The sequence below is a fragment of the Astatotilapia calliptera genome, chromosome 8 (genome assembly GCF_900246225.1).
Source record: "Astatotilapia calliptera chromosome 8, fAstCal1.2, whole genome shotgun sequence".
In the NCBI taxonomy this organism is placed as follows: Eukaryota; Metazoa; Chordata; class Actinopteri; order Cichliformes; family Cichlidae; genus Astatotilapia; species Astatotilapia calliptera.
In genome coordinates this window covers 20572868-20589486 of record NC_039309.1, presented here as the reverse complement: position 1 = coordinate 20589486, position 16619 = coordinate 20572868, and the positions used below count along the sequence as shown (strand labels likewise).

The window sequence follows — 16619 nt, the reverse complement described above, 5'->3', positions numbered from 1 at the left end:
ACTATGGAAAGGATGCTGTGATCATCCACCAGTCTTCATTGATGTCCAGGCCTTTTTATGATAAGCTCAGTATGAACACCCTCCTTGTCCAAACCTTTGATTTTGCAATTCACATAGTTTTCCTTTTCAAAAAACAAAAACAAAAACCCATCCTTTTTTGCCACCTATAGATGTTCTAGTCCTGCTGACCTTTCCATAAAATATAAAAATCTGCACTTTAATCGCATATAATAAGAATTTCAATTCAAATTATGAAGAGCCAAATATATGAAAGTAGTGCCAAAACATTTTCAAACACTTGTGGACCTAACGATGGATCCCAGCAGTAACAATTGAAGCTCTGAGGACAGGAATCAAAGGATAGACGTCATTTTATTTCCTCAAATACAGATTTAAGATGTTCAATGATATTATATAAAAGTGCAAAAAAATGTTGCCACATAGTTTTTAGTTAACGGTACATTACAGTGCACAACTTCCATAAAAATCGGACCCATTATAGTTTGGTCTTGAGCGCAGCAGGTTTTCAGTCCTTGTTGTTTTCAGTCAGTGTGTTGTATTGGTAACAAGGTAACTAAATTACACTGTAGCAAATAACAGTTCCTAGTAGTGCCATGTATACAATATGAATTAAATCCATGTTAAGGAGTTCAAATAGTCATTTTTATTGTGTGATCAATCAGTGAGATCCCTAAAGACAAGTGCAGTCATTTTTTAGGTAGCATTGCCTGTTCACATGAAAACGGTTTCATTCTTTCATGTCCAAGCCACGTGCAGCATTTCCTCCACAGTCAGTAGCTTTTCTCTGGGTTTCCCACGGGATTCACCTCTTTTCATTTCCACATTGTCAATCTTCTCCCAGTCTGAAAAAGTCACTGGTTTCACTCCTACAGAAGAGAAAAATCACATTTGGCTGTGGCTTAGTGGCAACTTCAGAGAACAGGATTATACAGACGGGTCACTGTGTGCACTGAGATGATGACGACATACCTCACTGCTGCTGTTGCTACTGATTTATGGCTCTCCGTAGCAAATGTTTTGGTGGCATGCAGGATTTATTGCTAGTTTTGTTTTGTAATTTTCTCTTTCAAATCTCTTTGCATCTTTGTTTTTTTTTGTTTTTTTTTTGCTCTTCGTCATTTTACTTCTTATGTAATCATTTAATGAACTTCACAATAAACACAAACAGTCACTTCAAACAGAATCTCTACAGCCCGACTTTTTGGTGACTGTTCCAGCATTGAGTTCATTTTCCCTTGTTTTTAGTCCAACTGTTTTTGGTCCACGCACATTTACTTTCATGACTCTATACTGGCTCATAGAATAGCAGCACACGTCGAGAGCACAGTTATAGGATGTATTGTGAATGACAAACTAACATTTTTATACCTCTCTTTTCCAGCAGAGCACTAATGCTTTGTGATCCAGGCTTAGCGGCAGACATATCCAACGTTCCCGAGTCCATGTCCTCCAAAATGGATCGTGCAGTGTCAAAGCTATTGTTCATAGTGGTAGCTATGACACCTGTGGGGCCTGTTTTAAGCCAGCCACTACAGTACAGACCTACAAAGAAAAATCGAATCATTAAATATTATTGAAGTAATAAAATATAATATAATGCTTGTTCTTTAGAGTGTTTACAGGGTACCTGCAGCCTGTTTAACGCGGCCCATGGTGTTTGGAACGATGGCTTTGCGGGAGTCAAAAGGCACTGATGGATCAATGGGCAGGCTCTTGTAGCCGATACTGCTGACGACCAGGCCGCAGGGCACGTCCTCCACTTCTCCTGTGAGCACAGCCTGGGCTCCATCACCTGAACCCTGCTCACAGAGAGGATATCTGCTTTAAAAGGAGCAGCAGCACAGTGACAGGCACTTTTGGAAAACCAAATCCTGCTAACCTCCAGCTTGTTGATCGCCAGTCGGATGCCAGCTATTCTGCTGTGGCCGGGTTCGGCCAAAACTTCCACGGGGCTCCGGAAGAATCGAAAGCCCCAGGTGCGGGAGGCCTTGCTCCGTCTCTCCTGCTCCTTTTCTCCGGGTACCTCCAGGGCCGTCTTCAGCATCAGCTCTGTCAGACGCTTTCTGGGCCTCGGCAAGTCTGACACAGCAGAGATACTTCAGCTTAAAATCGCCCTGCTTTGCTTGCATTTATAACGTCCAAATTTTTAATCTTCCAATTATTTTTTTTGGATAGAATAGGTTGTGAAAACAACATATACAGTGCTGTGCAAAAGTCTTGATCATCCCTTATGTCTTTATATTTTGCTTCCATGGAGCCAGGACCTTCTTGTACATTTTAAAGAGCCTTTCTGAAGGTCTTTCAAAGTTTTTCTTTGAACATTGGCTGCCGTTCAACTTATCAATCTACAGCAGATGAACTGAATCCGAAAATCATATCCTTAAGAAACCTGACACGGCACCTGAGAGACGTGACCAATCAATGCTCTGTACTTTGTACCATTTCTTCCCTCTCCTTAGGAAACACTAGTCCCCATCTCCACTCCTATACTTGTTTTCATCTTAAGGGATAAGATGCTTTGTGAATAACTTTTATCTTTCTCCTTACTTAGTCTTTTGATTTTTAAAGGAAATTCCAACAAAACTCCATAATTTTAACAATCTTCTTAGAATTTTGTCACTAGCAGCTACTCTTATACTTGGGAACTTTATGGACACATGCTGTGGTCTCATGACTAGTATATGGCTGTGAATGCATGTGGTTTTTTTTTGGTTTTTTTTACATACAAGTGTGCATACAAGTGTGGTCTTTCAGTAAGTGATATGTGAGTGTTGCTGTGCATGCACCTTGTATGTGCACATATGAACACATTAGAAATGGCTTTAAGGAACTGGTCTTTATAAATTTCCTGTAACTGCAAAGTTCTGATGTGCTGCTGCGACCACAGACTTGTCACTCCAGTAATGCAAGCTCAGCAGGCACGATTACAACACAGATAAACATAGCCAGCTTCTTTTACCATCCTTCACTGCTATTTATCACTAAAACGAAACATACGCTCAGGGTTATTTTAGCAATCTGTGACCAGAGTCAAGGTTATCGTTATAAATCTGAGAGTGCCTGCCATCATCAAAGAGGCCAGCAGCATTTCTCTGGCAAGGACGAGGCCAGCTTAGGGGGGGGGGGGGGTTGTTGCACAATTCTGTTTTGCACCCTAACCTGCAGGTTCCCACACAACAACAGAAAATCTTTCAAACTAAAGCCAGCAGCAGCAGCAGCAGTCTGGGCAGGTTGGCAGTTTCCATTCACCTCACAGTATGTATAAGCTATACGTCTCAGCTGGGTATGCTGTTGTTAACCACAGCTTACCTTTCTTCCTTCCTGATGGCGCTTTCAGCAGTCTGAACATGTGTTACATGCACATGTAGATATCTAACATGTTTTCACTGCTCACTTAAAAACACCAGGCATCTTTTCCAGCTGCACCAGAAAAACTAAAAACACTGAAATTTACAGATCTTAAAGGCAGACGAAACTATGTAAACATTTATTGGCTTTAAAAACACAGCAGGTCAGTTAGAGGGGAAAGCATGAAGATAAAGCTGCATGTGGTCTCACCTTTAAGAGCCTCTTTGACTCCATCAAAATCAGCCGCCACCATGTCCGGCCTGGTGTCCGGCAGGTTCACCATTTCTCTGAGCTCCTGTAGAAAAGGAGCATATGTTATGGTTCACTGGGCCAAATTAAAGCATCATTAAAAACATGGAGAATCTCTTTTGGTAAAATTCTAGTGAAATTATATTTACTGCAGTACCAACAATGACAGCAAACATATAAGAGGGGTGATGATCAGACAAGTTTGAAACAGTCTGGCAACAACAACCAAACTGTTCATTTTACAGGACGAACCTCTGATTTTTCAGGGTGACACTGAAAGACTGAAGAATAGTTCAAATAATATAAGCAGAAAAGAAAATAATGTGATGTTGGTCTTGTTTTTTTCACTTTAAACTACAAGATAAAGCTACTCCCTGCAGAGGACACATTTTCTACCAACCTCAGCAGTAACATTACAAGGTCACTGACCAAGTGTGCATGAAAGTGCTCTGGCTTTCTCTCATATGTGGGAACTCTTAAAGCGACTATTATATTTTCCATATTTTTATTCTTTACTCTTGGACCCAGCTGTTGTAACTTTTAATAGTTAAATTGTTGAATTTTTTTACCCCAAAATGAAGTGGAATTAAAAAAGCAAGCCAAAGCTAACACGTAAACAGGTCATTTAAGAAAATGCTAAAAACGGCTAAAATTATCAATAAGCATTAGGCAAAGATGCAGATAAAACAGTTGGTTAACACTTGCACAGTGGCTAAAAAGTGCAGTTTGTACCACTCCAATGGATTAAAATAAAGCCTTCTAATAATATTCTGCGTGTCTGTGGTGTTAAGAAACAGGTTTTGGAAGATGCGGCGTGGAGATGAATGGTGACCTGAGGAAGAGGCACTAGAGAACATATTATTCTTTCCTCTTGTTGTCTTTTCTGTCCGACACACACCTTGATTGTGCAAGCGATCTGAATGGGTCCTCTCCTGCCAACTATCAGCACCCTGCGGACCTGGCTCTCTGCCAGAGCCTCCAGTGTTGGTTGTGTGATGTCAGTTTTCTGCAGAAAAAGTTTGACAAGTAAATTACATTTTCAGCTGGAAAACTGAACAGCTTAGAGAGATTTTTTTTCCCCAAGTGATTTGATTTCTATTTATTGTTAGCTCATATTGCTGGTTAACACAGGAAGTTTGACTCACAATTTCTTGGACAAATACCCAACTTTTGTAATTTTGCACCATCACAGGCGTACAGACACATTTTAAAAACAATCAGTCAATATGTGATTGATTTTAATTCAGCATGTAACTTCTTTACATTTGATGACTGCCTGCAGTTTAGAACCAACAGACATCACCAAATGCTGCGCTTCCTCTCTTGAGATGCACTGCCAGGGCCTTTTTTCTTTTTGTTTTTCTTTTGGATTATGCTTTGGGCTTCACTTGTGAAGTGCCGACCAATTTGCAGAATTTGACTGACTGAGCAGTCAAGTCATCGATAAACCTTAGCGATCCTGTTCCACTGGCAGCCATACATTCCCATTCAATAATGCTCCCTCGGTAGAGTATATAACAAATATTATGGTATGCTTCATATACATCATTTCATTTAAAATCCACTTTATTGGTACACAGAGGCAAAACTACAGGAACTGTGTCTTAGTCCAACAAATGTATGTGAGCTCTTGTATCACCTTTTGATATTTGTATGCCCAATTTCCCCACTTTAGTCTGACAAAGCAGCTCATCACTTATTTATTCCAAACAAAACAAATCAAACTTCACTATTATAACTGACACCATGGTGTCCTACATCTACCAGTCAAGTACAAAAGGTCACTGTCATCTTTGACCTTTAATTTTGTGGTTATCAGTGGTGCTTTTGTATGAAATGACACATCAGAGAAACTTGAAGCTGATGAAAATGACTCCACTAAAGTTGACTTTTCTCAGAGACTGTTAGTTCAGTTAGACATTTTAAAAGACGTTAGCTGTGTTTCTCAGCCCTAAAAGCTTCCTGTGGTTACCTCCTGTACATCCTATGATGTCATGCAGGCTCAGAGATGCTAGCTTAAAAAGCCAAACCATGTGTACTTAAACTGAGCCCGAGCGGGTCAGAAGCTGCTATTAGTACAGGTCCCAAGGTTTAAAAGGAAACCAACTGTAATTATTAACAAAGTCATGTATTTGTCTCATGGTAAAGAAAATATCTTCACTATTTGAAAACATTCTGACTTCTCAAGGTGCACGACCCTACAATAATACATTTTACATAACCTACCAGCCTTTTTAGGGGCTCTTACTTTCCCCTCATGTTCTTCTTCAGTCACGTTTGCCCATTAATTCTTAGTGTCAGGTGGAGGACTGATCAGGAAACTAGAAAGGTCAAACTTTACTTGTCAAAACTAGTGAAACTACTCTGTAGCACTATTTCTTATCTTATCTTCATCTATTGATGATTTTCTGTTCAGTTTAGTTTTGTTTTGCATTCTGAAACAACAACAGATAAAGACACAACATTTCTCCATTTGGCTTCACGCTGATGCAATGAAAAACAAAAATATTTTTGAGGTTTCAGCAACGGTGTTTTTGCTTTTCATGCCTAACAGACAAACAAAACATTTGTGATTATTTAAGCAGATAAAATTCCTCAGCTTAAGCGGTTCTTTCATACATCTCAGAGCACTCAAGACTTGCTGACTGAAACATGTCTGCTCTTACTGTTTTTGTTTCTTTTGTTATAAATTTACTGATAACCAACTCGCCTTTAAAATGTCGATGGGAGATAGCAGAATTCTTGCTACATCCAAGGCCACGTTGCCTTGTCCCAATATGACTGCTGTTTCACAGCTCAGGTCTGGACTCAGCTGAAGAAAGAAATCGAACAGATGAGACAGAGAAGCAGTTTCACCTGACAGTTTTTCTTGTGAAATGATCTAACTTTGTTGAGGCTCTTTTTGATGGATGGAAACATCTTGTGTGTCTATGTGAAACACTTACTTGGAAGTCTTACCTCTCGACAGCTGGGGAGTCCGTTGTACCAGCCCACAAAGTCTTTGGCAGAGTACACACCAGCCAAGTCTTCGCCCGGTACTCCCATGCTCCGGTTTCCCTCTGCACCATAACTCTGTCGCACAATTGACAGAGTTCAACAGAAACAGATGATTATTTTTCACACGTTTAAGGTGAAGGAGCCGCAGTGGGCTTTCACATCCTTACCAGTACGACAGCGTGGTAGGCTTGCTGCAGCTCGGTGATGCTCACATTCTTGCCTACGTTCACATTGCCATAGAAACTGCAGCGTGAATGCTTGGCCGTTTGCGTGAATGTGTTGATGACGTTCTGAGGACAAGAATCGGTAAAATTTAAGTTAGCAAGCTGGACTCTCCATCTGTATTTCAACTCCACCTATTATGGGAGTAATTCTCTATCCAGTGGTTAATGACCTCAGGACAGCAGATGACTAAAGTTTGTTGGGGTAAACTCTGATTTAAGAATATTTACATAAAACTTCACTATATTCCACTTTGTGAAGGTTTCTTGTTCTTGTCTTATAGTTTTATAGCTCCTGTAGTGGTGCTCAAACCCTTATTAGACTTATTTGGGAAAACTAATTCCCTTTAATAAATGAAGTATACATTACTGTGTCCACATTCACACAAGAACTCAGATTTGAGTGCAGTATTGGCCTTTCTTATGTAGCACACAGGATGAGATAGCCTGCTTCAGATTCGCTCTCAGTTCTCTGAACACTCTGGCTGAAGTGAGGGCGCAGCCTCAAAAGAGTTTGGCAGGAGATAAGACGCATGACGTCCACACTCTCTCCGTGAATTCGACACGCCAGCACCTGCTTTTTACACATCTGTGTAATTAGAGACCCGGCGCGAGCAGACATCTGTGTTCACACATGCAGGTCTAGTTTTTAATGCTGCAGTGCATTTATTTACAGTGTTATTATCTATTTCTGGAGACGATGCCTTAATAACTATGCCAGATACAAAAGCCAGCAAAATTACGTCATGTTAGTTTCAGTTCAAAGTGTTCACCTGCATTTACAAACAAGTACAGAACAGATCACAGAGCCCATTATTTGCATGTTGTAAGAACAAAGAGTTCATAAAGAAGTTCTAACGTCTTCACGATAGAAGGGCTGGAGGAAAAATGGATTTCCGTCACTTCAATGTTTGCTGACAAAGTGCAGGAAACTGACTGATGACTATATAAATAAAACTGAATTGAACTTTAGACTCAGACTGTAATAAGAGCACAGCTCAATGAGTGCAGAGGTTGCCACCTTTCACCTCCCAGCTGCACTGAGATATGGAAGAGAAAACATGGTAGATGGGACTATGTTAATTATCCTCACTGTAATTTTTAAATGCCAGTTATATTTCATAATAAATACACAATAATATACTTTCATTTGGGTGAACAGTCATCGGAAGATTTCAGGAGACAAAAGGCTGATGTTGGCGATGAAATGTTTGTATAATATTAAAAATAATAATGATGGAAGGACCAAACAATCTGTGAGAAGTGATATTGAAAATTCACAAATACCAATAATTCATTTAACTTTAGACATTTGTGGTTGTTCAGAGGCTACTTAGACAGTAATGATAATCCTGTCTGAATATAGGCGCCTTAATGGAGCTGCTCATATGGATCCTGCTGCTGTATGATGCTGCATATATTTAATAAAGACTTTAAGAAACAGCTTTAAGCAAAAACACAAATTCATCTTTTGATAAGCAAAATTTTAATGCATTAAAGGCAACCTTCAATATATTTGTGCCTTCTCCAGGACTTGAATTTGCTTCATAGATGAATGTGGAACCCAGTTTTAATTATTATTACATTCTTGAGTTGTCCGTGTGACTGCTTTAACAACTACAATAACATTGTTTTGAACTCTCAATAATGCTTATGGAGCCAATGTTGCTTCTGAGAAAAATCTGATGTTAAGATTTGGGATCAGGAACAAAAACAAACAAAACTACCAGAAAGAGCAAGACTGAGCTTGAAATTGTCTCTACAACATCGCCTCTACAGATAACCACATACGTGGAGAAAGACACACACACATGCATCGATACACAGCTGTAACTTTCGCCCCGTTTCCCTGATGTGCAATAGTACCAAGTGCAATTTTTCCTACTATGACAGAGCATTTTATTCTGTTTTGTACAGTATGTTATTCTATTTTATCTTCTCCTATTCTGTCGTGTTTTTCTTAAATCTTACTTTTCTTTAATTGTACTTTTTGCCGTGAGCAGAAAATTTCCCACGTGTGGGATTAAAAAAGGTTTATCTTATCTTATTACATTCAAACAAATACTTTTGGCTGCTATCTTGTTCACATGGGTTCGCTCCACATGATTTGGTAGATTTTTATGCTGGGTACCCCTTCCTGACCCAACCCCCAATAGATTTGTGTCTACTGGGATCAAACTGGGGATCTTTTCCAAATGTGTACACCACTACACTATTGGCCCACCGCTCTCTTACCTTTATGATTAGTGGAATTAAAAGCAGGGAACAGCTCAGCAGAAATATCAGACCAGACTAGATCGATTCATGCACTCACTCATGTGCTTTAAAGATGAAATCAACTGCTGCTTCACAAGAAATGGTTGCACGTCACCGAAAAGAACCTTGTTGTTGTTTTCGCATGTTTTGCCTCAGTATTGACTGAACAAAGAAGACACACTAGTGATTTAAAAGTCTTGGTGTATTACTTTCAAAGTAGTATTTCTGCTGAGCTAGGCTAACCACATCTCTAACCACGATTATATCAGACATGCAAAGGTGACATTATTGGTTGTGGGAAACAAAGCAGATAGGTCTCATTATTACCAGTATTTATCTGTCATTATATTTGCCAGCATGTTGGGATATGTGTCCTGTTGAGGGTTGCATAATATTGCTTTTGTTGTTCAGTTACATTTTAATGAGTTGGGTGTGATGACATGGAAATATAGCGAGCTTCAAACACTGCATTCAACCTCAGACATAAACGTGATAACACCCGTTCACTGTGATGTTATTCACACTTCTAATGGAATTTCACTTCACTGACAGACTTATCTAACATGTCTCTTTCTGTTTGACTGGTCTGCATTAACCACTGACTGGTTTTTAATTTTCCATTAACGGTACCACAGGTCGTTACACAGTCTGGCGAAACTAAACAGACTTTAAGAAACGGGTTTGTCTGAAGAGTTTCTTTTTCCAAAACAAAACTAATCCCTGTGTTAAAAGATTTTCACTGCATCTGGTGTTAGAACTACTGAGGAGAAACTGGACTAATTAAATGAATCTTTTTTGTCCTTTTTGCTTAAAAACAGGTAATATACAGAAAATGGTTTGAGGCAATTATCTGTTCTTTAAAATCTATTAGAAGCAGACACCTTGACTTCAGGATGATCTGGGGCCACTCCGAACCTGACCAGGCCAAAGGGGACAGGCAGACGCTCATAAATGTCCACCTCAACATCTTGGCGAGCCTGAGAGAAAAAACAGAAACAAAATCCAAAATATAATGCGTAAAGCTTAAAGTGAACCGTTAATAAAGGCTTTAGAAAAAACAGAAACAAATATTGTGTGGTTACAAAACTGGAATATCTTTAGTTTTAGTCTTGAAATATTTTCAACACAGCCCAAAAATAAAAATCCTCAAAACCAATAAAACCACTAAAAATTAAATAATCTAAATAATTTTTTTAAACAAACCAAAAAGGATTGCTTGTTCGTGTCATCTCTCTAAAAAGAACACAGCAGCAGGGCTTAGAAAATCAACCACAGGACGTCTGGAATAAGATCCTTTGGAAAGATGAGGTCAAAGTGTAGATGCTTGGCATTAATGCATGGTGTGATGTTTGGTGAAAGCCAAACAACCACAGGGTCTCAGCACAAAGACTTCAAACCAACTGTTAAGTTGGTGGTGGAGGGGTGATGATTTAGGTTTGATTTGCAGCCACCTTGCCATAAATGAGTCACTTATGAACTCCTCTGTATGACAAAGTGTTCTTTAGTCAAATGTGAAGCTGTCTGTCCATCAGCTAAAGCTTGACCAAAATTAGGTCACACAACGGGACAATGATCACACGCGCACCAGAAAACCTTCAATTGAACGGTTGAAAAGGAAAAGAATCAAAGTGTTACAATGGACTGATTAGTCCATTGTAACACTGGACTAATCAGTAACACTGACTGAAAAGTATGTTGGGACCTTACAACAAATATGTATAAACCTTAATGAACTGACGAACTGTTTCACTGCTTCGGTTCCTCCACAATGATGTAAACCACATAAAGTCATACAGAGAATTATTACTTTACATTATTGCTCTTGTGGTTGGTTCTAGACAGCCACTGAGCCATTTATTTGCACACACACTAAACTCTTATTTGAAGCTTGACAAATATGAACATCCACCATTATATTAATATTAATTACTGTCATGTATCGAATGCAGCTTCCTCGTGCCAACAGTTTTACAAACTTTCTGAAGTACAAACACAAAGTAAATAAAAATGACAAAATGTATGAAATTAAAATTTGATTACATTTTTTTTTAATCATCAGAAACTGGTTATTATATAATTTTATATTATATTAGTTAAAGTATGTTGTGCTGAATCAGACAACAATTAATATATGAACTTAAAATCATACAAACACAACATGAAAAACATCAAAGAGCCACAGTGCTGCATGGCCAATGCACATCGTGCTGCTGTGTGTGGGGGGCATAGCTTGCAATGACATAACCTTGGGCTCAAAGACACAGCATACCCTGCAAGTTATTTCCAGTCGTATGTACACTCAACAAAAATATAAACGCAACACCTTTGTTACTGCTCCCATTCCCCATGGGATGGACGTAGAGACCTAAAATTCATTCCAGATACACAATATAACCATCCCTCCCAAACAGTGGTCACAAATCAGTCCAAATGTGTGGTAGTGGGCACATCTGCTATATTGAGATAATCCATCCCACCTCACAGGTGTGCCACATCAGGATGCTGATCTGACATCATGAGTAGTGCACAGGTGTACCTCAGACTGCCCACAACAAAAGGCCACCCTGGAATCTGCAGGTTTGTCTCACAGCAAAATGCCACAGATGCCACAAGCAATGAGGGAGCGTGCAATTGGCATGCTGACAGCAGGAATGTCAACCAGATCTGTCGCCCGTGCATTGAATGTTCATTTCTCAACCATAAGCCGTCTCCACAGGCGTTTCAGAGAATATGGCAGCACATCCAACCGGCCTCACAACCGCAGACCTCGTGTAACCACACCAGCCCAGGACCTCCACATCCAGCAGGTTCACCTCCAAGATCGTCTGAGACCAGCCACCCAGACAGCTGCTGGAACAATTGGTTTGCACAACCAAACAATTTCTGCACAAACTGTCAGAAACCGTCTCAGGGACGCTCAACTGCATGCCCGTCGTCCTCATCGGGGTCTTGACCTGACTCCAGCTCGTCACCGTAACAGACTTGAGTGGGCAAATGCTCACATTCGATGGCGTCTGGCACGTTGGAGAGGTGTGCGCTTCACGGATGAATCATGGTTCACATTGTTCAGGGCAGATGGCAGCTGAGAATGTCCCAGTTCTTGCATGGCCAGCATACTCACCGGACATGTCACCCATTGAGCATGTTCGGGATGTGCTTGACCGGCGTATACGACAGCGTGTACCAGTTCCCACGAATATCCAACAACCTCGCACAGCCATTGAAGTGGAGTGGACCAACATTCCACAGGCCACAATTGACAATCTGATAGACTCCATGCGACGATGTGTTGCACTGCATGAGGCAAATGGTGGTCACACCAGATACTGACCGGTTCTGGGTCCCCAGACCCCCAATAGCGCAAAAAACTGCACATTCCAGGGTGGCCTTTTGTTGTGGGCAGTCTGAGGTACACCTGTGCACTACTCATGATGTCAGATCAGCATCCTGATGTGGCACACCTGTGAGGTGGGATGGATTATCTCAATATAGCAGATGTGCCCACTACCACACATTTGGACTGATTTGTGACCACTGTTTGGGAGGGATGGTTATATTGTGTATCTGGAATGAATTTTAGGTCTCTACGTCCATCCCATGGGGAATGGGAGCAGTAACAAAGGTGTTGCGTTTATATTTTTGTTGAGTGTATGAGCATGTACTCAGTAGGCAGCTCAAAGGCTATATTTTGGTTAGTGTGTGATAGCGTAGTGGTTTTGTGTACTAAGCAGGGAGGGGCACGCTCATTTGTTTGACTTCACATTAAAGGATGCTGGCCGGATTTGGAGAAACTAATGACACACACACAAATTGAAAAATTAACATGTAATTAACACACAACTATTGGGCAATAAATTAGTAGTCATTAGCAAATTCATTTAGAATTGGACTGCAGCTATTGATTATTTTAGTAATTGAGAATTCTACTTATTATTCCATCAGCTGTAAAATTGTATAAGAAATTCTTCTGTCTTATTGTTGATATTCCAAGTTAATTCAAAATGTTCAAAATGCTTTCTTGCATCGATAGGAGAAAAAAAAAAGATTTCTGACTCTATTGCATCACACGGATGAGGTAGATTTGGTGTTTGTTCATGTGCATGTGTTTTTTAACAAGTGTATGAATGTGTGTGTGTGTGTGTCTTTGAGTGTGCTAGTGAGTGAGTAAATATGCATGTCTCTAATCTTTTTAAAGAGTATGCGGTGTCTGCACTGAAGAAAAGAGATGATATCAATATTCTCAGAACTGATGCAATGTTTCCTGGAGCAGAAAACAAATGCTATGATGGTGCATGTTTTAATAAGTCACTGTCCAGTCTAACAGCACCAATTACCATTAAATTAACAGAATTTATTTAATTTAATCTAAACTTTTTAAGCCTTGAAAGAAATATGGTCTAATACACCTTACCAACCCCCCCCCCCCCTTTAGACTCACCCCTGCTTGCTGTAGGTATCACTGTGACAGAAAGTAGGAAGGCTGCTGTCAGTCTTCAGCAAGCTGTGTAATTTAAACACTGTGGCATACTAAATTAAGAGTTCACCTATAGTTACCTGGTAACTGTAGGTTAAGAACAACTGCTTCTTAAGAACATAGCTTTCCTTTCCTTTTTTGTAAATGTGTCCCCCCCCCCCTCCCCCCAGTAAATATGTTTTTCCTTTTTCCCCCACTTTGCCCAGTTTTTTTAAGGACATCCTGCACACACTGACATCCCTGCTGCCCCATCCCTTGGGTTAGCTGCCTTTTTAAGTGGTTTCTTAAACAAAAGCACTTTTTGAAAATGTTCAGGTATAATAAGTGGGCCAAAAATGAGAGTTTAAAGAAAACTCTTTAAAAAGCCTGCTGAACTAAGACACCGCTTTAAAAATGACAAGAAGGGCCAGCTCATTGGAAGAACATTAAAAAGAAATCAAGGGTGGCTCAAGACTTTGGCACAGTACTACATATTCAGATATTTATCAGTATTGCCTACTATTACTCCTGTGTCTGTCATAACAAGCAGTCCATACCTTGATTAGATGCTGTGCTGTGTAGAAACCTGCTGGACCGCTTCCGACAATACACACCTTTGGGCTGCATGAGGACAATGAAGCCTTTCCACAGCCGCCTGCAAAAACACGTGACAAGTTCACGTCTAACTCATTGGAGTTGCAGCAAAACAGCAAGGCCTTAGTTTGAATTAAATCCTCTTAGTGAGCTAAAGGGTCTCAGTAAGCTAAGGCAGTGTAGTGTACAGCTACAGCCTACAGTGTTTTAATGAAAGGCTAGCAGAGTAAGGCATGCAGTTATACAGTATTTTGTTTTACTGATGCTCAGAGTTGCTTGATATATTAAGTACTGCTGAGTTAAATCAGCCTGTTAAAGTTTCTTCAAGCAGGTGTGTAGATAAGAACGTTAAGTTGGCTAAATTTTGTTCTGGGTCTGGCACGCGTCCACACTGAATATCAAGTGTATTACGAGTAAACATTTCCTGATTACCGCACCTTTGTGAAGTCGCGCTATCCATCCACCTCTTCCTGAGGTCCACAGCTTCAGCTCGGAAAACAGCAGTTTATGAGCGCCCATAGCTTCCTGACTTAGACGAGCTGCCTCGTTTTAAAGCATGAAACGCTTAAACCCTCTCCGTTGCTTTCCTTGACCGTGGTGACCAGCTCTGCATAGCTGCCTCTCCTCTGAGCTTTGGACACTGAGCAGCGCTGAGTTCAGAAGCCAAGGTGGAAAACGCTTATCTTTACTCTTCCTTATATTTATTTATTTTTAAAGCTTCGTGTCCTCAAATGGCTAGCTAATGCTAATATCGATTAATTATTTTACACATATGCACTTTATCACGTAAAACATCATTACCATAACAAACTGTTTTCAAGGCTGTACCTTGCGTTACGGCCATAACAGTCCGTGGGAAACCGGCATTGACAATTAAAGTTCCACAATGACGGCGTACATGGTTAAGTATACATTTATTAGCGCCTTCCATTGACTTTTACACGTGACTGTCAGACTTACTTCAAGCTATGATATTGTGAAATGATGGTATTTATCTCAACCTTGTCTTAACAAAAATTATGAGTTATTTGTAAAGGATCGGAAAGGAACTATTTTACCCATAAAACTATATTGAAACAGTGATTGGTGAAACAGGATACTTAGTGACCGCGAAGTTAAAGAAACCAGGCGAACAAAGCATTACACATACACAACACAAACAACAAAAAATATAAAAAAAACTATAATAATACCTTACTACGCGAATGAAAAGGACTAAATTCAATAAATTTGGGAGTTATTTGCTGTGGAATCTTGGATTTGGAGTGGGTTATGGGATGATTAGTTCCTTCAGCGTTAAAAGTAATTATAAGCACAATCTTGTACGTTTCCTTTTTACTTTTGTATGTATGTATTTATTTAAAATTTATTTTTTTAAATCCAAATAAAGTATTTTTAGTCATGATTTACCTTATAGCTGGCAGCTGGTTGTTCAAGGCTTTAAACTGTTTTCTTCAATGGAGAAACGGAATCGCTTTATTGAAGCTTTTTTATGCTAGTAGGTACCAGTGCAATGTAACTTAGAACATTCACTCAAATACTTTGCTAAAATATGTGTTTTTTATGTAGGTATATGTGTCATCCTACTTTCGGCTTCTACTCCACTGTTTTGGTAACTACTGTGCTTTGCACCCCATCTCCTTTCTACCATTTAGTTTTTATTTTGCGGATAAATAGCAATGCTATAGGTCAAACTAGCCGACATTATTTAATTAACTGAAAATAGCCATTCTGCATAATGATTAAGTTAAGTTTAGGTGTTTAAATGTACTCTTATTGTCACGAGTCAGGGTCATTTTGACCCAGCATTTTGAGTTTCTGGTGTCCTGGTGTTATTCTGTATTATGGTCTATGTTCTGATTTACTAGTTGAGCTGTTTTGATTCGTTTATCCTATGCTTCAGTTTAATTCTTGTTAAGAGTTTAGTTCTTAGGTTTTGGTTTCCATACTCCTTCTGTTCAGTGTCTAGTCTGTGTCTCTGTGCCTGCTCTGGTCCCACGTGTCCTGTCTAGTCATCCCTGCCCATGTGTTCCCTCTGTACCGTCAGTATTATCATAATGTGAAGCTCATATCTGAGTCTGTAAGTTCAGTTGGTGTGTTTCCTGTTTTATGTTGAAGGTCCTTGTCTTATGTCAGTGTATTCTGTTTTGCTTCCCTTGTCTCATCCTGCCCAATTAGTCCCAGCTGTTTCCCTTTCCTGATTACTTTCCTGATTACTCTGTTTCCTGATTACTCTGCCATGTATTTTACTTTATTCACTTTAAAGACAAGAAACATTTTCTAATCATATTTTAGGTGGCAGCAGTGCCACCTCTGCAGTTTCCCTGAACATAGTGGACTGTTTGGATTGGGATTATCTCATGACTAATTCACATGTATTCACATATTTGTTGCAGGCATAGCTGTTTCCTAGTCACAGTTGAAAGTCAGTGGCTTCCATTGTAAAACTCTGCCAAATCAAATATGCAGAAGCACCTGCT

General features: G+C 39.8%; 1 protein-coding gene across 2 annotated transcripts; it reads right to left on the bottom strand.

Annotated features, from left to right (window-relative positions):
- Positions 1–353: 353 nt before the first annotated feature.
- fdxr (ferredoxin reductase) lies at positions 354–15022 on the bottom strand. Of its 2 annotated transcripts, none has more exons than XM_026177335.1 (12): positions 14968–15022; positions 14103–14200; positions 9974–10069; positions 6783–6905; positions 6577–6690; positions 6329–6430; positions 4517–4624; positions 3580–3664; positions 1901–2100; positions 1649–1820; positions 1390–1563; positions 354–887 (listed from the first exon to the last, which is right to left on the bottom strand). In XM_026177335.1, the coding sequence occupies exons 1-12, from the start codon at positions 14981–14983 to the stop codon at positions 757–759; spliced, it is 1419 nt and encodes a 472-aa protein (XP_026033120.1). In that variant the 5' UTR covers positions 14984–15022; the 3' UTR covers positions 354–756. The 2 variants fall into 2 exon arrangements, with proteins under 2 accessions (XP_026033120.1, XP_026033121.1); XM_026177336.1 differs by having other exon boundaries at positions 14577–15021.
- Between the last annotated feature and the right edge of the window lie 1597 nt (positions 15023–16619).